Consider the following 22812-nt stretch of genomic DNA (forward strand, 5'->3'; position numbering starts at 1 on the left):
GTTTTCAGGGGGTGGGCATGCTGGGTATGTTCTTGTTTCCATAACCCACCGAACGCTGACATGGATTACAGGATCTTTAACGTGCATATTTGATCTTCTGCTTGTATATACACACGAAGGGGGTTCAGGCACTAGCAGGTCTGCACATATGTTAACCTGGGAGATCGTAAAAATCTCCACCCTTTAGCCACCAGGCGCCGTCACCGTGATTCGAACCCAGGACCCTCAGATTGACAGTCCAACGCTTTAACCACTCGGCTATTTCACCCGTCTACTTGAAACCAACACGCTGCCAGGCCTTGAGAGCCTCCCCAAAGGTCTGTGGTTATTTATTTATTTATTTATTTATTATTATTATTATTTTATTATTATTTTCATTACTACTACCTTTTTTTTATATCATAATTATTATTTATTTATTTGTTTATTTATTTATTTATTTATGTAAGCTTATCTATAATTTATTCACCTTTTTTTTCTTCTTCTTTTTTTTCTCAAGGCCTGACTAAGCACGTTGGGTTACACTGCTGGTCAGGCATCTGCTTGGCAGATGTGGTGTAGCGTATATGGATTTGTCCGAACGCAATGACGCCTCCTTGAGCTACCGAAACTGAAACTGTGTAAAATACTATCAGAAAATGAGAGAACATCATCATGCGAAATAAACAATAAGTAAATATACACTGTAATCAGACAATGAGAAAATAATCAGAAATTTTTTTTTTTATAAAATAAGTAAATATGTTGAAATTATATATTAAAGTGAAAGATACACAGAAGTTAAATGGTTGAAATACAACAAGAACAGGAATGGGCCATGCTCAGAGTACCCATGCGCACGCACGCACACACACACTGACACACACACACACTGGCACACAGTCACACACACACACACTGGCACACAGTCACACACACACTGGCACACAAACACACATACACACACACTGGCACACACACACACACACACACAACCACCAACTCAACACTGTACAAGTTTGACATGGGAAAGGCCTGACCGTCCTGTTTCTCTGACACTGATACAGAGAGATTACAGGTGATGGGTCGACACAGCAGCAGCCTACCCAGAACTGCTTAATCAAACCAGCAGCGACTCCTCAGCCTATATCAGTGGCTCACCCAGATGGACATTCCACATGTCTGTGTAAATAACCGGTTTCCGTTATCTCTTTATTTCCTCTTCGATCTTCGTGAGCGAAGGCAAACATTTGCCACACCTTTTGGGCTTCTTTGACAACTCTTTAAAGGGCAAAGTCCTATAATTTAGTATCCCAAATTCAGGTACCTAACTTACAGGCACTTTTTGTGCATGTATGAAACGATATTACTATGAGTAGATGTTGTAACCCCTTTTCAATGGATTTCAATACTTGTGTTGTACATTATTCTACTCAGTTTTGATGCGGATTCATTCAGTCACTTAACTAACGTGTCACCATCTTGCTTATCCGTTTTGGGTCCCACAAACCATGAAAGTGTAACCAGCCCCCACAAAAGGTGCAATAATTCAGGACGCTAAAACAGGACATGACAGAGAAGTAACTCTCTCCATAAAAAGATACGCAACTTCAAGTCATTGCTGCTTATGTTACCGATTCAGCTAGCACGCTGAGGTAAATGAAACATATGTAAGTGAACAAACCCAGACACTCTGACAGAAGGAAGTACCCAGAAGGAAGTACCCAGACACTCTCACAGAAAGAAGTACCCAGAAGGAAGTACCCAGACACTCTCACAGAAGGAAGTACCCAGACACTCTCACAAAAGGAAGTACCCAGGAAGTACCCAGGCACACTGACATAAGTAAATACCCAGACACTCTCACAGAAGGGAGTACCCAGGCACTGACAGAAGGAAATACCCAGAAGGAAGTACCCAGACACTGACAGAATGAAGTACCCAGACACTCTGACAGAAGGAAGTACCCAGACACTCTCACAAAAGGAAGTACCTAGACACTCTGACAGAATGAAGTACCCAGAAGGAAGTACCCAGACACTCTCACAAAAGGAAGTACCCAGACACTCTGACAGAAGGAAGTACCCAGAAGGAAGTACCCAGACACACACTCTGACAGAAGGAAGTACCCAGACACACACTCTGACAGAAGGAAGTACCCACACACTGACAGAAGGAAGTACCCAGACACTCTGACAGAATGAAGGACCCAGACTCTCACAAAAGGAAGTACCCAGACACTCTCACAGAAAGAAGTACCCAGACACTGACAGAAGGAAGTACCCAGACACTCTCACAGAAGGAAGTACCCAGAAGGAAGTACCCAGACACTCTGACAGAAGGAAGTACCCAGACACTCTCACAGAAGGAAGTACCCAGACACACACTCTCACAGAAGGAAGTACCCAGACACTCTCACAGAAGGAAGTACCCAGACACTCTCACAGAAGGAAGTACCCAGACACACACTCTGACAGAAGGAAGTACCCAGACAGTCTCACAGAAGGAAGTACCCAGACACTGACAGAAGGAAGTACCCAGACACTCTCACAGAAGGAAGTACCCAGACACACACTCTCACAGAAGGAAGTACCCAGACACTCTCACAGAAGGAAGTACCCAGACACACACTCTGACAGAAGGAAGTATCCAGACAGTCTCACAGAAGGAAGTACTGTTGCAGGAGAGGATGGAGAGTCCTGGATGTCTGTCCAGGTGGGGGGGGGGGGGGTCCCCATCAGGCGTTCCAAGAGGCGTCCTGATTGTCTGAAGAGAGGGTGAGGGGGATGGGGAGGGGTGATGTTCTGGCATTCTGAGGGGGTCCTTGTTACCTGCAACAGAGGGTTATGTCCTGAATCAGAAAACAAGCTACCAACAAAGAAGTGGAAAAAAACACAAAACTATTGAGCAAGTCAGCCTCAGTCACAGTCCTGGCTGACATGGGTAGAGGAGGCTGGAAGGGGGAGGGGTGGCCTGACACGATAAAAATAATATTAATAATAGTTTATTTCAATAGTGCCTTTTTGTCAAAATGAAAACAATGAAGACACACCGGTAAAATATAACCAAAAAAGTCATAATCACAGTGCCTTTTCGTCAAAATGAAAACAATGAAGACACACCGGTAAAATATAACCAAAAAAAGTCATAATCACAAGTGTATTTGTATTACTTTTTTTTTGTCACAACAGATTTCTGTGTGAAGTTCAGGCTGCTCTCCCCAGGGAGAGCATGTCGCTACACTGAGAGCGTCACCCATTTATTTGTTGTTTTTTCCTGCCTGCAAGTTTATTTGTTTTCCTATTGACATGAATTTTTTTTCAGAATTTTGCCTAAGACAACCCTTTTGTTGCTGTGGAGGCCAGAACACTTGACACTTTTGTGTCAAGCGTCTCCAAGCAGTAAAGCACTACTTCCAGTGCCCCCAACCCCCCCCCCCCCCCCCCCCCCCCCCCCACACACACACACACACCTCCCCCACCTCCCTATTCTCCTGAACACCAGCTGAATGATGCCACCTTTACCTCTACCTCTTCTTCACATCAGCAAGGAACACCAACTGAAAAATATTAGCAGCGAGCAGGGACCTCAGTTTATCGTCTCATCCGAATGACTAGCGTCCAGACCACCACTCAAGGTCTAGTGGAGGGGGAGAAAATACTAGCGACTGCCGGTGTGATTCGAACCAGCGCGCTCAGATTCTCTCGCTTCCTAGGCGGACGCGTCACCTCTAAGCCATCACTTGATTTTTATAATAAACCACTCTCTTCATCACGACTCCGTGCACACTGGCGAGTCACCTTCACCACATACCACTGTGAATATCCAGATTTGCGTCTATGAGTAAGATATATTTAACTCAGTGATGACTCCGAACACACACACGCACGGACACTCAAGTTGCGGGACCGTTGATGTGTGCACGCCGGCACTGACAGTACTGCATGGCGTGCACACACGGCCACGCCCACACACACACGTGCGCGCGCGCACACACACACACACGCACACTGCGGCCAGTAAACAGTGCGGTTTGTTTGTTTTGTTTTGTTTTAGTTTATATTTAAAAACGAGGAAAATTTGAAATAATCTCAAATACAACTGAACTGGTAACTTAAAGATTTAAAAGCCTCTGTCGGGCAAGCAAAGAGATCCAAACAGTATCGGGATACCATGCAGCAGATAATCATTTATCTAAGACTGAGTGGGTTGTGTGCAGGTCTGCAAATTTCAGCCATGTGGCAGGAAGTACTCTTGTGTGGTGGAGTTGAGGAGTGGTGGCATAATTATAATAGTGGTAGCGCCGCATCCGCTTGAAGAAGGGAGATAACACAAGGGCATGGGATCGAATCTCAGACTTTCTTTCCTTCGGCACTTGACCATGCTTCTTCTTTGTCACCGAGAGGACATACCATGTGCTGGAATTGAATGACTTGAACTTGTGCTTGAGGCCTTGAATAACGCCTTTTCACCGTCAAGATTTGAATCACTTCGTGCAAGAGTGGCGATCACTGTGCTGAACAGGAAGGAGTGCCAACCGCGATAATAAATTATAAAACGGGCCGCCGCGCGCGGTAGCCGGTTCTCCGTATTGCTTGAGGCTGGCAGCGTGCATTTCACTGGTGGACAGTTGTAGAGGGTAGACATTTTCAGCAAAAATATTTTATCTTAGTTTGGTAATAAACTGCGACAATAGGTATATGGGAAAGAGTATTTGTTGTTTTAAGCAAACAAACGATCTTTTGTTTTTTACCCCCCCCCCCCTCTCTCTCTCTCTGTCTCTCTATCTGTGTGTGTCTCTCTCTCTTAGTCTTGACCATGATAATGATAACGACTAATGATAATAATAACTATAATATTAATTATGTTGATAATAATAATAATACTGACAACTGGTTGATAATAACAATGATAATAACAACAGCAACAGCAATAATAATGATAATAAGTAAAACAACAAATAGTTGTCTCACTATCAATATCAGTAGCTCAAGGAGGCGTCACTGCGTTCGGACAAATCCATATATACGCTACACCACATCTGCAAAGCCCAACGTGCTTACAGTAGTCAGACCTTGAGAAAAAAAAAGAAGAAAAAATAGAAGTAAATGAATATTAAAAATTATAGTCATAATGATAAGATAATAATAATAGAAATAAAAATAGAAAATGAAATAGAATGATAGTAATAATAATGATGATGATAAATAAAGATGAAATAAAATGAAATGAATAGATAAATAAATAAATAAATATTTTCTTAGATAGATAAATGATAGAATCAAAAAATACTTTTTTTTCTACTGGAAATTTTTTTTGTCCTAGACAAAGTTCATGTAGCAGCAAATGTTACACTTAAGTCGACAAATGGACCATCAATAGAAAGACAAAGAGGCAAAGAATTGTGCATGAACTTATGGGCCAAGGAAAGAAATCGGTTAAAGAATTTTCTTCTTTTTTTTTATAAGAAAAAAACAAGAAAAGAAAAAAACGGCAGAACACAAAGTAGAGGGGAAAGGCAGAAACTGGGAAAAACAGGAGGTTGGAGGCCCCACAATACACACCAAAAAAACATCGTCAGTGTGTGTGTGTGACTAAAAAAAAAAAAAAAAAAAAAAAAGGGGGGGGTGGGGGGTGGAAGAAAGTGGGAAAAATTACCTAGGGGGTTGGTGGTCTTACAGTCCTACATCCGCCAGGTCTCTTCTCCCAACGCTCAAGTTGGTTCAAATCTTCTTGGAGGGTGTTGGCATGGGACTCGGACCTGATCTGCCGGTACTAGGATGGTCTGGACTGTAAGACGGTCCTTCTGATGACTAGACTGGTGATGAACCCAGCGAGGCCCGGTCCCGCTTCCCGGTGCAGAAGCATGCACTGAGGGCACGGAAAAGACTGGACTTGATCCACCACCGTCACGGTAACGACTGCTGGAAAAGCAAAAACAACTGCAAACTGACAAGAATATATTCATAATAAAATTTCTTCTTCTTTTTTTCCAACTATATATATATATCTCTGTGTGTGTGTGTGTGTGTGTGTGTGTGTTGGTAGGTGGTGCTGCACTGAGACGAAGCACTCCCAGTCCCCGGAAATGGAATTCAGTCAACTGAGTTACCAATAGTCGTAGCGATAGCAGTAGTAATACTAGCAAAATAAGAAAAGCTAAAAATGAGTCACTTTGAAAATTTCATTTGCGGCCTGGCATTTCTTGTATTTTGCATCTACGTCCTGTGTAACAGAATGCTTTCATTGAATAGTTTCGGAACCTAGGGTTCGGCACATGAAGCCGCACATACATCAAGCGCATTTTCTCTGATAGTTAATTGAGCTAAGTTGAAAAAGCGATGTCAGTAACACGACGCTCACAACTTAAGGAAAAGTCAGTATCCAACACACTGACGTATACGCGTATCAGTAAACACTGGCACACACACACACACACACACACACACACACACACACACACACACACACACACACACACGGGGAGAGAGAGAGAGAGCGACAGAGAGACACGTGTTATTTTGTGTTGATTCTTTTTTTCTTTTCTTGTCTTTTTTTTCCAACATTTTTTATTCAGACAATGGTTTACAGATACAGAATTTATGTTTTGTGCATTAGAAAGTATAGGGTAAGCATATAATTAAGTTCTAAGTACTGACAAGTCCACAACAGCAAAACAATATATGTTCAATGGCAAAATTCCAAGGTAGCATTGTATAGCTTAATCTTGTATTAAACAGTTATAAAGTGCCCATTTTCCCACAAATTTGCTCTTCTAGTTCTTTGAACAGTTCTCCATATGATTTTTTGTCACCCTCTAAAAAATAAGACGTATCACCAGCAAACTGGCTAATCTTAAATTCTACCTCTGATATCTTGATAACTTTTAAGTTTTTATTTTGACGAATTTTGCAAGCCATTATCTCTGCGCATAAAATGAACAAATAGGGTGAGAGTGGGTCTCCCTGTCTACAGCCTCGTTCAGTGATCTGTATACTTGTAGATACTTTACCAATAACTACTATTGAGGATTTCATATTGGTGTAGAACGCTTCTACCCATCTACGAATATCCTCACCAAAACCGAAATGTTTTAAAACTTTATGCATATATTTCCAACTAACTCAACCAAACGCCTTCTCAAAATCTATTGAAACTAATAGTCCTGGTAGAGGTTTTTTTCCCTTCAAGTAATAGATTATATCATAAATAAGCCTTAGATTATCTCGTATATATCTGCCAGATACAAAACCCGTTTGATCTTCATTAATAAGTTTATCCAGGACTGTTTTCATTATATTTGCGATACAGGTAGAGCCAGTTTTATAAGTTACGTTTAACAGTGATATTGGACGCCAGTTTTTAAGATATTCTCTTGGTTTATCTCCTTTTGGTAGGCAAATTATGATACCTTCTCTCCGTGTAATAGACATCTCTTTTTTCTCAAACCCTTCATTTAAAGATCGTACAACAAAACCACCTAGCTGTTTCCAGAAAAATTTAAAGAAATCAACTGTCATTCCATCTGTTCCTGGGCTTTTACCATTTTTCATATCTTTTAGTGCTAGTGATGCCTCTTTCAAAGTTAATTTACCTTCTATCAAGTTGGCTTCTGTCTCTGTTAGTTTAGGCGAATTATTAACGCCGCGCGCAGTGCCAGTTTTCTGGCATCTTATTATCTTTTACTTCCCGTTCCTCATATAATTTGTTTCTTGCAGCATGTCTTCTATCTTATCTAAATTTCTATCATTCTTAGATACTAGTTTAAACATTTGTTTGCTAACAGAATGTCTCTTTTCAAGGTTACAAAAATATTTTGATACTTCTCAGTCCTTCCGCTGCCCATCTAGCTTTGCTTCTTTACAATATTCCTTGTATTTTAATTTTTCTTAGTGTAATTAAACTATTCTTCGACGGGCGCAATTGCCGAGTGATTAAAGCGTTGGACTGTCAATCTGAGGGTCCCGGGTTCGAATCACGGTGACGGCGCCTGGTGGGTGAAGGGTGGAGATTTTTACTATCTCCCAGGTCAACATATGTGCAGACCTGCTAGTGCCTGAACCCCCTTCGTGTGCATATGCAAGCAGAAGATCAAATACGCACGTTAAAGATCCTGTAATCCATGTCAGTGGAACATACCCAACATGCACACCCCCGAAAACGGAGTATGGCTGCCTACATGGCGGGGGTAAAATCGGTCATACACGTAAAAGCCCACTCGTGTGCATACGAGTGAACGCAGAAGAAGAAGAAGAAGAAACTATTCTTCTTCTCTTGTATTTGCTGTAAATCTTCCTCTGACTTACAACTTTTACTTTCTAAGCTCACAGTTTTTTCTTCATGTTGCTTTTCTGCTTGTGTGTCCTTTTTCTTCGGCTTCCTAAAACAATACTCTATTGATTTTTTCCTTATTTCCATTATCAAGGTATCTAAGAATAACTGGTCCGATAGGGTAAATTGTAAACGTTCTATGGGAATATTACATATTTCTGATCTATTATATACTAGTGCACCGCGGCATACTGCTTTTTTTTATGTTTTCAGTTGTATTATTTATCGTATCTACATATTCTTTATCTTTTAAAAGTAATGAGTTGAATTCCCAAAAATTCCTTGATCTAGTATCTTTTCTAGTCGATTCTAACTTTGTAGGCTATTATGACAAGCATTCAAATCTTTTAATTTGAAGACAAGAGGACTGAGAACACGTAACAGAAATCCGTCATATAATTCATGTTTTGACTATCCGTGGTACAAAGATTAATTTTTGTTGGATTCCTTCTCACGAAGGGATAGTCGTGGGAAATCTGTTGTGTGAAAAAAGGCCGCGCAACATGATGAACCGGCAATTACAATGCCATAGAAACTGATTCGTATTCCATATTCATTACAAGAAGGTTATTCTTTGCTGGAGAAAACTTGCTGGAACCATGCCAATAAACTAAAACAGGAGTGTGATCCTGACAGACAAAATACTGACAATAGCTCGCAACCAAAAATGATCGCATGTTTTCTTTGAAACAAAAGGACATCACAGTCCTAGCAGAAGGCTCACCAGTCTAATATTCAGACTACGACTGGATGCCATAAAAACAAAATATATTTCTAATGTGACTTGCATTTGCGGCAATGAAATTACCCACGTGCATATCATCTATAAATGTAACAGTTAAAACCATATTTACCTATGTCCTTTACAAAATCCGCAGTTCCATCTGCTTCCACTAGAAATGTCTTGTATGATAAGTCACTGTGACATGTATTTGAAATTGCTCAGAGTTTAATTTGGAGCCCATTTGGCTCTTTGTTGTGATTCTACTGGTTGATTGATTAGCCGTTTATTTCATTTCATTTATATTCTTCTTCCTTTCTTTTAAAATAAGTTTATTTTAATATATTTTTTTTTATTATTATCTTTTTTAAAATTCTAATTAAGGAGAGAGGAACAGGGAGAGTGATGATTAAAGGCATGGGTGGGCCGGTGGAGGAGATAAGTGGATTTTCGTCTAATCACAAATGTGAACAGACGTTAAGCAAAAGAACGAACGAACACACACACACACACACACACACACACACACATCGTGACACACACACCGTGACACACACTGAAAACACACACACAGTGACACACACACACACACACACTGCAGTTTCTTCGTTCAGCGCCGCGTAACCGCCACCTGGAACTTGCCCTGCCAGACAGTGTGGTCACAGCCCCATCAGTCAATGCTTTCAAGAACACGCTCGATGCACACTGGAAGGAGCTCCCTGCAAAATTTGACCCAGACTGTTATCATTAGTTACAACTGTCGACATCTTGTACCACGTATGCAGTTTCAGTTGTACTAGTGAGAAGACCTGTGAACAAGCTCCAAAGAGCTTCAACACGGAAACAAACCACTGAGTAACCAGAAAAGATCAGTTTCAGTTTCAGTAGCTCAAGGAGGCGTCACTGCGTTTGGACAAATCCATATACGCTACACCACATCTGCCAAGCAGATGCCTGACCAGCAGCGTAACCCAACGCGCTTAGTCAGGCCTTGAAAAAAGAAAAAAAGAAAGGTGAATAAATAATAGATAAGCGTACATAAATAAATAAATAAATAATAATTATAATATAAAAAGGTAGTAGTAGTAGTAGTAATAATAATAATAATAATAATAATAATAATAATAATAAATAAATAAATAAGACAACAATGATGATAAATAAGCAAATAAATGCAAAACATGAAGACACATATTCACACATACACCCACACATGCATAACAGATATGCACCAAATATGCAGTTTCACAGATATGAAAGCACAGTCAAATACACATGAACGTACATGAGCCCCAAAACACACACACACATACCACACACATTACCCTGCACCTCCTCTACCCCCCTCCTCTACACACTCATTTCTGGGCTACGTATCGCAGCTTCCACCACACACACACACACACAAAAGAAGAAAGAAAGAGCTGTCGGCGTCCTCAGCCAATCAGAAAGCAATGAATTCACTTATCATGATCGAGATCTTTCAACAGTGAAGGGGTCTTTTAAAAAAAAAGAAAATCAAGGTTTATACAATTATCCGATATGTTCCTACGATAATGTGCTTTATTTTAGGTTACAATAATTCATAAGTATCAATCCCTCAGAAAGAAACACAGTAAGCCTTTAAGGAGAAAAGAAAATATATTCTTTTGACCTAATCCACCCTTTTTGGATGATGGTATAATCCACAATTTCACCAACCATCAATTGTGTTAGAAACGTAACCAACCAACGAAGGTGTTACAGTTTTAATGCTTTCCGGTCCGTGCCCTCTGACCCGGCGACTATGCGTCAGTCCTTTCCGCCAGACGCCATCTTCAGCGCAGGTTCGTAAGATTTTGCTCTGAATTTAGTTTCAGTCTTGCGCTCTATTTTTAGTTAGTTGCGTTTACTTACCTACACATTTGTGTAGGTTTGCTCTCGAAGTTGCCTTATATTTATATATTTGTTCGTATGTGACCTGTTTAAGTTAGTATTTGCTGATGGGTTGAAGGAAGACCGGCGGGCTCCGTCATTCAGTCATGTCGGTCGTTGAGTATGAGTGTGGCCATGTGACAACCGTAGGGACGGTGTGTCTGAAGCAAATTTCAAAATTACCATCTAAGCGACTATGACAGTTGTGCCTAAGTGGGCTTAGTAGGCGGTGACCTGCTTATGTTGAACAGGCACAACTGAACAATGTTGACCAGTAACATGAACACATTGGTGTGTTAACGCATTCAGCCTTCACCCATCACTTTCAGCCTTCACCCCAGAGACCGGTCTGGCTTGTGGCCTCTTCACATCCATAGCTCAGTGAACCGGTTTTATCACATTTGTGGGGGACTGGGTATGTGCGGCACATAATGCCAGTAAGACCAGAACGGCGCGGACAGTGGGACCGCATGAACAAAGGATGCGACACGTTCGCTCTAAAGTGCTGAAAGCATCCCCTTACCCAATATTTCTCAGCCAATTTACTATCCTTATACTAGTCATAGCATTGAAAAGTATGACACTGAAAAACAGTTCACAACTCGGTCATTATGTTGATCATTGGGTACATACATTAACGTTTAGGTTAAACATTTCAAAAGCATTGTGTACAAATGATTCGTGCATTCATTTCACTTGCACTGATAAGGCTGTATATGTTGTGTGTGATTATAGCAAACATTTTGCTTTGTGTAAATTAGAATTGGCAACTGTTGCCAGCTCTAAAGGATTAGGATGTTTGGTCATAGCTTAAATTTCAACTTTTACAAGTTTGAATTGGATAGCAATAAGTAGTGAACTACTCAGAGATAGTATAGTTTGTTTCATTGCTTTGTCTCCATATCAAATTATTTGTCATCTAGTTTTATAAGAAGGCAATAACTGAGTACAATATAATTTTTTCTAGATAATTGCGAATTGGAAGAATGATGTGACAGCGTGGTTGAAGTGTTTTAGGAAGGATAATTGCATTAAAGGGGAAATGATTTGATTTTGCTTTTCTTGATTTTAGTGAAGTAATATGTAGTTTGATGTCATATATAATGTTTTGCATTCAACTTGTCTTATTTTTTTTTATGATCCAGTCATTACACTTGCTGAGAAGTACGGATTCTTTTTTTTCCTGATCCCGTTTTAGACGGTTGGAGGTAACAGAGGTTGTTTTTTTTTCCTTTTTTTTTCTTTGTATATATCTGTATTTCATTTTAATTTTTCATTTATATTTTCAGAATGAGTTCATTTTCTGTAAATCTTTATTTTATGTTTTTTGCTAGTGATTATTGTGGAATTAATTGTGGTTATAGTATTTCATTTGAGGACTTGCACATTTTGATCTAACTAAACATTAGATTTGTCATTTGTGATCGCAAAATGCCCTTTGGTTGGCTTTTGCAGTTCTGTTAAATTCAGTCTATCCTTGCAAATTTACACCAAATAGAAAAGGTACTGATCAGATGATATAAAATACATTCTGGAAAACATACCCACATATTTAGGATATATGTTGACCAAGACCTGTTTTGAAGATTGTAATTACATGTAATACCTTTCTTTCATTAGGAACACCCATACCATTCTAAAGGATATTGATCTGCTCTGAATATAACCTGTATATTTAGCAGTTCTTACTGGTTATTAATTTACTTCAGCCAGCTCAAACCAAGAAAGGGTTTTTTTGAAATTGAGTGGGGATGGGTGTTCAGGTGGAGTGAAAGGCCTAAGTGTGAAAAAGGCTAAGCATCATTAGTTCCAAAGAGCAGAACAATTTATATTGACAGAAGGCTAAGTATTCGATATATGCAACCAAAGCACTTTGTGGACCTGGAGAGAAGCTGAACACCTTGTGGAGTTTATTTCAATTTTGTATGGCCCTTAAAAAAAAAATTAAAAAAAAATTTTTTTTAGACACTATACCATTTATTCACCATAATGAGCTGGCTGAAAAGATGGATTCTATCAATAGTTAGTGAAAATTACTGTATTCTCCATGAATTTATTTTAATTAATGGAATGTGGCAGTCAGAAATTTTTATTCCTTCAAAAACAATTTTAAGTATATGTTCTTTCATTAAGCTACCTTTTGTTTTTGTTTATTTTGATTTTGATTTTTGGTGTTTGATCTGCACATCATTTGCATAACAGTTCTTGTTTGTTTTATTTTACAACCCCATTTGAAAATTAATCCTATCACATTCACTGACCCTATTATTTGCAAATATTAATTTGAAATGTCTTTCCATTATACTGGTTCTTTGTTTTGGACATGCTTCTTGTTGGTTTTGGGGGGTGGGTTGGGGAAGGAAGTGGACAGATGAAGAAAGGAACACAGGCATACACACATATTCATTTAATTGCACATTGCATAGTGTACACCAGGACTACTCCTCAGGACAGATGATTCAGAAAATGTATTTCACCTTTTCTGGACTGTTTAATAAAAAATTAAAAAAAAGAAGAAGAAGAAAAATTAGAAGAATGGTTGAAGGTAGAACCTCGTGTACAAAATGGATTGGACAGTGCTGAAAATGAGAGGCAACTGAGTTAGGTGCAGTGGGGTTGTCAATGTAGCCTGCAGACGGACGTTGAACGACTTGTTTCCCAAAGAATCGTGTATATTGATTACATAACTAGGAATAGTTACCTCCTGCTGAGGCATTTGAGATTATATTAGCTGATAAAGTGCAGTTGAGTATTATCCAGACTTGGACTTGAGTTCAGACGTGCAGATAGGGTCAATACCTCAGTTATAATCAGAGCACAAAATTGACTTCAGGACTATTTGTTTTCAATCCTAATACTGGTTTGATTTTGCATGTGAATATATTTCCATGAGTTTATGGTGAACTATGTGATTCTCCTGCATTTACAGACACCTATGACAGGATATCTTTTTTTAAGAATCAATTTTAGAACTTTATAATCGGAGCCATACACTTGTCAGTGCACCTGCCTGTTGATACCTGTTGCAAATGAATTTTGCATCTTTTCATGGAGTCTAGCAACTTCAGCAGTATGGGCCTCATGCAGAACTTAAGAGAAAATCAAAATTAAAAAAGTTTCTCTTCCTACCCTGAAATAGTCTTGAGTGCTTAATGTTTATCAGCTACTAGTTGCACAATTCCTGTATGAAACATTGCTAGCAGCAAAAGCGGAGGCTATTATTCCAGATAGAGTACCTGGAAATAGGTTTGTTTCTGGTCCACTTGCCGATTTGATTAGGGTTGTAGCTCCACTCCGACCCATGTTAGAATTGCAGGATAGGCGGAGTCATTTTAGTGAATATTAAACCTGAGGTCCTGGTAGTTGGGAATGCTACATTGCTAACTTCATTTGTGGTGGTGTCTTTGCATTCTAGTATTGTACTCCGGTTCGCTGATCCATCAAATCTGAAGGCTTGTTGGTATTAGTTTCGCCCCCCTTTTCTGTTCTAATTACAATGTTTTTCTTTGCCAGGTTTCATTTTTTTAAAGTTTTTTTGTTTTCGTTTTTTTTTTCTTTTACCACTTGCCATGGCCGTGGAAGTCAGCAGACCTTGGCAGTTGCCACCACCCCCTTGGACGAACCGACCATGGATGACCAGACAGTGCAGGGCATGGGGGAAGAATCTCCAACCAACTTGATTATCAACTACTTGCCGCAAACCCTCACTGACGAGGAGTACCGCTCCATGTTCCTGAGCATCGGACCCATCAAGTCTGCGAAGATAATCCGAGACAAGGCCACTGGCTACAGCTATGGGTTTGGCTTTGTGGATTACCAGCACCCAGCTGATGCTGACCGTGCAATCCAGACCTTGAATGGCCTCCAGCTGCAGAACAAACGCATCAAAGTGGCCAAGGCACGCATGGGTGGTGAGAACATCAAAGGTGCCAACTTGTATATCCGTAATCTGCCCATTGCCTGGACGGAGGTAGAACTGAACAAACTGTTCGAACCCTATGGGAAGATCATCCAGTCTAGAGTCCTGGTCGACCTTCAGACTGGGGTCTCAAAACGTGTGGGCTTTGTCTTGTACAACACGCGACCAGAGGCTGACGCCGCCATCCGCTCCTTGAGTGGAACGACACCTGACGGATGCACTGATCCCATACTCATCAAATTTGCCGACGACAATTCCAAGAAGATGAAGGCACCCAACGTTCAGTATGTTCCTTCGCCCATGTTCCCTCACCATGGTCCTGGCCCCATGCGTAACCAGGGCAACCGCTTCCGCTACAACCCCATGTCAGGAAACTACAACATGCAGAATTCTGGCCTGAATGTCAACCAGGTGAGCTTTTTCTTTATTGAGCTGGTGTATACTTCCAGATGCGAGTTGCAGCCCAGGATATTATTTGTGTGCTCTTAAATCGCCTGTGCATATTTGATAAAATCTTAATGAACATTCGCGCATCCTCCCCATCTTTTCAGTTATTCTATATGACAAAGCAAACCAAAATCCCACTTACCAATCTGTTCAATGAAAAGCATGTCTTTTTTTCAGTACAGGCATGCACCAAATACAAGTAAATGTTTTGTTGCAAAGCTTCCTTCAGCTCCTGCATTTTACTGGTCAGCTGATGACTCCTGTTGCATATTCCCGAAGTCAGTGTTGCTTTCTGTTGCAGCTAGGAGTTCCGTTTGCAACCTCAAAGCAAAACAACCCTCCCACCCCCCCAAAAAAAACCACACCCATTTGAAATATTTGTACAAGGATGGGCTCCTGTCCACCATATGTCTTCTTCCTGCCATTGCAGTTTGCACTCTAGTTTCAACCCTCTATCCCCTGAATAGCTGAATATAGCCCGCTGGAAGTGCAGCATCTAATCCCAGAACAGCGTACGGACCACTTTGTGTTCATTTACCTTTACTTCTGCTTTACTAGTCATACAATGCACCAAGAGTGTACATTTCTTTGTTGCTTCCATTGTTTCCATTTTGAAGTTTGAAGCAAGTGGATTGGTCGTGAAGTTTGAGGGTTTTTTTGTTTTTCAAAAAAGGTGGGAATTGATCAGACTGCCTACAATCATTGACAACTTATTTGAGTTTTTATTTGTAGCTAGCTGAGTATAGAATGGAAAAACGCACACACAAAACAGATCCCTCAGTGAGTCAGTTTTCATCGTTTTTGCAATCGCAGCTTGAGACGTTTTTCGGGTTTATATTAAAAAAAAAAAAAAAAAAATTCAGGGCAGAGTTGCTTCCTTTCACACAGGATTTGAAAGTTCCCTTGGAGTATTTGTCAGGGGGCAGAGGGTGTTTACTGGCCTGTGTGTACTACAATGATAATCTGGTAGTTGATAGTGATGTTTTAGCAGCAACAGCATGGAAACATTTCGTATTGTGAATCCTCAAAAGCGATTGTGCTGATAATGTTGCAGGGAGGTTACGCCATCTTTGCCTACAACATTGGCAACAACGCAACAGAACGCACCCTGTGGCAGCTGTTCTCACCCTTCGGCACTGTGCAGAAGGTGAACGTGGTGATGGAGCCAGGCAAGGGAGTCTGCAAGGGGTATGGTTTTGTCACCATGACCAACTTCCAGGAGGCCCAGAACGCAATCAACCACCTCAACGGCTTCTACTTCCAGGGCAGACCTCTCCAGGTCTCCTTCAAGACGTAAACTGCTCTGGCATTGACTGAAGCTTCACCATCATCATGTTCGTCTCATTGAACTGTAATGTGGGTTAGGTTTTTAGCTCATGTCTTTAACTGTTTTGATGAAAATGGTTGCATTGAATGTAGAGGGGGGTGTAGGATTTCAGCTGTCGCCATTCATTTGGCTTGTCAGAAGTGAGATTTTGATATGGAGAAGGTTAAAAAAGAAAAAGGAACAGACCGCTGATAATGCTTGTATATTAGTTTTCAGTTATCTTATTGTTTATCGTATGTTCAAGTTGAAAAGTTTTTGGAAAATTTCTTTTTAATTTTTTTTTCTCATTTTTTTAATTTAACATTTGTATTGATGGAACTGATTTTCAGATTTGTTTCTTATTAATCTTTGTATAGTGCATTGGTTTTTTGTTTTGTTTTTTTATCTTAATGTATTCATGTGCAGTGCTAATTAGCAGACTATTCCACTATTTAGACAGCCTTTTAAACATTGTCTTATTTCTTTCCCAGATACTTGGACCAAATAGATGGCCCCAAAATAGATTTCATGCACTTTTGTATCATATTTTTTTTGTCATAAACAGGTTTATCTAAAATTTGGGCTACTCTCCTGGGGTGAGCATATTACCACAGTGCAGCATCAAAAGCAAAAAGCTTTTTGGAGGTTTTGAAGGGATGAGGTCCTTTGAATAGCAGGTGTACTTATTTCAATTTTACAAAATGTCTCTAGAAACATTATGCTATATAAAATTCCAGTCTAAAACAAAGGATTCTTTTGACATCCTGTAGGTATGGTGGAAAGGTTTTAACTTTTTAGTTCTCTTAATTAGTATCTGGGGCCATGTTGACTGAATTTGGCAAAATTGATGTATCTAAATTGGTAAGGCTTGTACGTTTTCTTAGCGCTGTGTGTTTTGCAGCTTCACTGCTCATGACGACCATCTTGACTACAGATTGCCAGGAAGGCATAAAGTTTGAAGGGTTGGAAGGGTAATTTTGGGGTGATTTTTATTTTCCTTGTTCAATTTGCTGATGAGATGCTGACTTGTTTGATGTAATGGAAATAAACATTTGTGAAACCAATTCTGTGGACTGTTGGGCTGAGTTTTCTGTGCCATCCAGATTGAAAATGTGAAGTAATTTTCCTTAACAGCATGCTGCATCATGTGATCAAGAAAACTCACTGAGCATTGTTTTGTTTTGTTCCATTCTGTACTTGGCTACAAATAATACCTTTGTTTACCTTAAGGCATGTCCAATCAATTCTTAGCCATTTTTGTTTGGTGGGGGCTCTGACAAGCTTGTTAGCAGATTAGAATTTGTCCAAACACCATAAGGCTGCCTTTAAAAACTGAACTGAAACTGACAATTTGACGGTCAGATGCTGGGGAGGGCCCATCCAAACTGTCTGGCATGTACCCACTAAAAGAGATGAACGGTAAACATAAAAAAAAAATTGACCAACACATTTTTCTATGTTTAAAGTTTAATCGACCATGATTTTAAAAAGAAAAGGTATGTATATGTCGCAACTTCAAAAAAAAAAAAAAATGACACTGAAGTCTTGAAAGAAGTTGAAACTGAAGACTTCAATATGATGTTTTGAAAATGAGCGTTCATCTCTTAAGACGAGACGGAGCATAAACCTGACAAGATGGCGTGAAGAGCCTTGGCCAAAGGAACGATTTGGCGCTTATAGCTTTGAGGCGTTTGGCTAAGAGCAGACCAGGCAAGACAGCTCATCTTTTCACTGTTAGCCGCACGAAATTTGGCCAAGCGGAGCAAACCGATAGGCATAGTTTGCATCAGTTTGACATAAGTATATGTATCACGGAGTATATTACAAACTCCTCCTGTTCATCTTCCCTACTTCTCTGGACAATGTCAATTTGTGTTAAAAGCTGATGGAAAAAATTGGAAACTTTTTTTTTCTTCTATCATTTCCTTACATTCTTTTCCTGTTCGGAACTTGAAGGCTTATGACAATGAACTGAAAGTTTCCCAACACTGACATTGTCACAGTGACAGTGGTTTCCTGCTTGAAACTGTTGGACTTGAAAAGTTAATGTCATGGCATCTAGTCCTTGTTCCAGAAAAAAAAGTTAGGGATTTTGATCCTAGGAAACCAGTTTTCTTTGGGAAGATAGGGTTTGAAAAATGGTCATGGAATGGCCAGATCTGTTTGGGTCAGAAAAGCAGCAGCAGACCTTTTCCTGAACAGCACCAGCATGAATGATTTTAAATCCTGATTAATCGGATGAACTGGTATTTTGGGTAGAATCAACTGGTCAACTAAAATTGTCACACACAGTGTCCTAGCTATCAAAGAAACATTGGACGTCCTCTCAGATGAAAAATGGGACTTGTTCTCTTAGAAATGAAATGATGGGATGTTCTCAACCCTTTATTGGTCTGATATTTGACACCTATTTACGCCCCAGCAGATATGTCCACTCTTGCCTACAGCCATCAGATCAAGATTTGAGTGGGCTTGGAAGACACTAGGAACCAGTCGTAATGATGCATTTTTGGGTGTTAGCTACATGCATATTTTTCACTACAGACAAGTGCAAACTCGTTTCACTAAGTTATAAGCATGCACCCCACCTCCCCATCCACACACAGTTAACCAGAAAATGATGGTAGGACAGCAAAGGCTATATGCAATAAGCTAGCACAGGAGTAACACTTTAAAACTTTTTGTAAAAACATTCCAATGGCACAAAGAAGATTGACCTCATTCATGTTTCTTTCCCTGCATCTCTTGGTTCCTGAGATCTTTGATGCATATACACAAAGCATAGCGCACACAATCAAAACTGACAGAATGCTACACCTCGCCAGTAGAACTTTTTTTTTTTTAAATTTAGTGTTGGTGGCATCAGATGAACAGCTGCATTTTTTTTAAAGTTTATTTTTATGTAAAAGAAACCCAGTGGTTTGTCTCGTCAATGATTTTAAATGGTAACTTGCATTTTTGTGGACTGCTTAGAATCTCTCCTCTCCCCATATCTTGTTCTCTCTTATCCTCCCATCACCTCTTCACAGCACACATCACATGTCCTGAAAGTCTCTTTCACAAGACAACTGCTTGAGTGGTGATTTGAATAGAGTTGATTTTGTTGGGGTCATTGTTTTTTGAAAATGTCAACATTTAATTTTATTCATTTCTCCTTGTAAACCTTTGTTTAATTATTCATGTCGCCATTAGTTTGTTCTGTTATTAGGTTGCAGTGGAAGATCAAGTTGATAGTGGTACGCATGTGTGCTACTTTGGTTTTTACTTATACAAGTTATAGTCTGTCGTGTGCATTAAAAAGAAAAGGAAAGCATCTTGTCCCATTAATTTTCAAGCTATGTTTAACATTTTCAGCAACCTCAATGTTGATTGCAAGCATTACAACTGTACAAGACATAATATTGAGTATATTGGTGATAGTTTAAATGCGCCAGTTACTGAAGACAAAATTGCTTGAAGCATCAGAAGACTAAAGAAAGGCAAAAGAAACGAACAAAAAAAAAACAACTGAAAAGATGTGATTCTTAATATATATCGTTATCAGCATCCATTTGCTAACATACATTTCAAATTATTTAAGGATGAAAAATAGCTTGGTATCACCACTATGTAGGCAAGTGTGATACACTTCACTGATAATTATAGAATAACTTTGCTCAGCTGTCTTGGAAAACTATTCACTTCAGTGCCCAGTGCTATGCTGACTGATATGTTAATGATTAATGAAAACAAAGATTTACTTTCTAGGGCTTAAACAGGCTTTAGAGAATCCCATTCTACATTAGATCAAATATTTGTTCAAACTGATTTTTTTTTTTTTCATGACAAAGAAGAAACTTTATTATGCTTTTGTTGATGACCCCCCCCCCCCCCCCCCAAAAAAAAAAAACAAAACAAAAAACCAGCCTTTGATTCAGTTACAAGAAGTGGGTTATAGCATACTTTTTCATGAAGACATGAATGGGAAAATTTTGCATGTCATAATGGACAATTTTATGATATAATTAAAATTATGTAATGCTGTACGTTTTAAATGGTCAAGAAATTTTATTTCATCAGCATTTGTAAGGGTATACAAGGAGAAAATCTCTTTAGAGTTGTATTTGACAGAGTATGAGCCCATCTGTCTTTTATTAAATGTTAACATTTCAGACTTATTTACATGTGATTGCTATGTATGCTGTTGACAAAATTGAAACTTTCTTTGATTAAATTATTATAGCAGACCTTCATAAATATCATTTAAAATGGAAACTAGAGATTGATGTCAAGAAAACTAAACTGATGCTATTCGATCCATAAAAAAAGAAGAAAAGAAAAAGCCTGTTCATAAGTTGGTGATACATTGCATGTTTTGGATGTAGATTCTTCGAAATATCTAGATCCAGAGTTCAGCAAAGATGGCTTTTCTATTCTCATAAAGCTTTTTTTTTTCTTTTCATAAAGAAAAAAAAAAAAAGATATATGAACAAACTAAAAAAAAAGCTGTTTGCCAGAAATCAAGAAATAACCTGCACATATTGCTCTTTACATGTACAACTGCAAGTTGAAAAATTAGAACTGAAAAATTTGAAATTGTTTTTCAAAGCTAAATAGGAACACAAATTGCAATGACCCAAATGATTTATGGAGAAGCTATTTATTCAATTAGTGAAAATGAGATTGGTTCAATTTTGGACTGTGTTATAAACTGAAAAATATTCTGGAAAAAATATACTTGATATTATTTTATATAAAAATTGTATTTATTCTTCAGAGTGGATGAATAATAGAAAAAAAAATAAATGGATACAGGGTATGACAATGTTTAGGATACTCAATCCTCCTTACTCTTAGGGAATCTTCTGCAAGAGTGTCAACATAGCGTTGAAAGACAATTTTCAAATTTTATGGAAACATGAATGAATTAGAAGTGAGTAATAAATGTTTGTGCTATAGAAATTTCAAGTGATTTTGGTTGCAAAAAGTACATGTCCAGTGCCTGATAATTACGTTATTAGTTTCTTCAAATTTTGAAGTAGAAATCATAAGTTGGAAAAAGAAACGGGAAGACGTAATAGCATACCATGAGAGTTATGGTTGTAGACATGTCTGTGATTGGGGATGAGTTCCATTTTATTGTGGAATGTCCCAAGTATGATCATAAGTGAAAATGGTGTGTGCCTGAATTTTTTTTTCTTTGCAAAATCAGTTTTTAATTTTTGTAATGTGATCAAAGGAGGCAAAAAAGCTGTGTCAGCCATAAGTTTATATTTGCAAATGCTATCTAGATACTCTTTTGAGGTTAAAATGTGTTTTCTTAACTTCTATGTGACACGTGTTAAATTTTTGTTCTGGGTATTAAATCATTTTATAGTACTTAGTCCTGGTTCCAGCTGGAGTGAAATGATAATTAAAACTTGATGAACAGATAATTGTGCGAGATATACCGTATTTTCCAGCCTTGTTTTTATTTTATACATTCCAAAGTTACAGGTTAATGTGCTGTGAGCCTGGTACTGCACTCCTAAAGACCTGTTGTTATTATTATTACTACTGTTAAATTATATAAACAACACAGCATCAGCATTATGGACAAACAGTACAACAATACAGATGGAGGGAACATGCACACACGCACACACACACATACTAGACTCCAACATTGCTCATGAAAAAGCCACTGAATCGACAAAGACATTAGAAGTGTTAAAAAAAAATAAAGACGATAGTATTATTATTACATTCCAACTCTGCTCATGCAAAAGCCCCTGAATCGATTTACAAACAGTAGATTTTTTTTAAGGCAAAGTAAGGTAAAGATTTTTTTTTTTTAATTACTTACCGGTTCCTTGTGAAGGCAGAATTCCAGATCCAGACATATTCAATGTTATCCAAAGAGGTTTGTGTCAGTCTGTTTCACAGATTTCAGTGTCAAAGCGTTCAGTGATCCACGCGCGACACACCTGCTTGTGACGGGAACGACATAATCCAGACCCACTGAAAACCAACACACACTCCTCCCAAACAGTGACCCAATCAGTGTTATCCATTGTGTGACTGAAGAGTCTCGTGCGCTTGAAGTGATTCATTTTTATGGATTAAAGTTAAACTGGTTGCAGTAACTGGATTGTTGGTCCATTTCACCCGGGCCGGGTGTACCTTTACCATAACGGTGATCTGAGGTTTTTGTTGTTTTTCTTTAATTTAAAAAAA

At 38.9% G+C, this 22812-nt stretch overlaps 1 protein-coding gene and 1 long non-coding RNA gene across 7 annotated transcripts; one reads left to right on the plus strand and one right to left on the minus strand.

The window, feature by feature from the left end:
• Positions 1-2518: 2518 nt before the first annotated feature.
• LOC143289552 (uncharacterized) lies at positions 2519-9743 on the minus strand. The gene is made up of 3 exons (XR_013056258.1): positions 9624-9743; positions 5638-5903; positions 2519-2810 (listed from the first exon to the last, which is right to left on the minus strand). It is a non-coding gene; the product is annotated as an uncharacterized LOC143289552 (long non-coding RNA).
• Positions 9744-10796: 1053 nt separating this feature from the next.
• LOC143289928 (ELAV-like protein 1) lies at positions 10797-17681 on the plus strand. Of its 6 annotated transcripts, none has more exons than XM_076599178.1 (4): positions 10797-10857; positions 12091-12153; positions 14528-15275; positions 16366-17681. In XM_076599178.1, the coding sequence occupies exons 3-4, from the start codon at positions 14574-14576 to the stop codon at positions 16606-16608; spliced, it is 945 nt and encodes a 314-aa protein (XP_076455293.1). In that variant the 5' UTR covers positions 10797-10857; positions 12091-12153; positions 14528-14573; the 3' UTR covers positions 16609-17681. The 6 variants fall into 6 exon arrangements, with proteins under 6 accessions (XP_076455293.1, XP_076455298.1, XP_076455294.1 ...); XM_076599179.1 differs by having other exon boundaries at positions 10801-10857; positions 14532-15275; XM_076599183.1 differs by lacking the exon at positions 12091-12153 and having other exon boundaries at positions 10799-10857; positions 14532-15275.
• Positions 17682-22812: the final 5131 nt, after the last annotated feature.

Source organism: Babylonia areolata, chromosome 14 (genome assembly GCF_041734735.1).
Source record: "Babylonia areolata isolate BAREFJ2019XMU chromosome 14, ASM4173473v1, whole genome shotgun sequence".
NCBI lineage: Eukaryota > Metazoa > Mollusca > Gastropoda > Neogastropoda > Buccinidae > Babylonia > Babylonia areolata.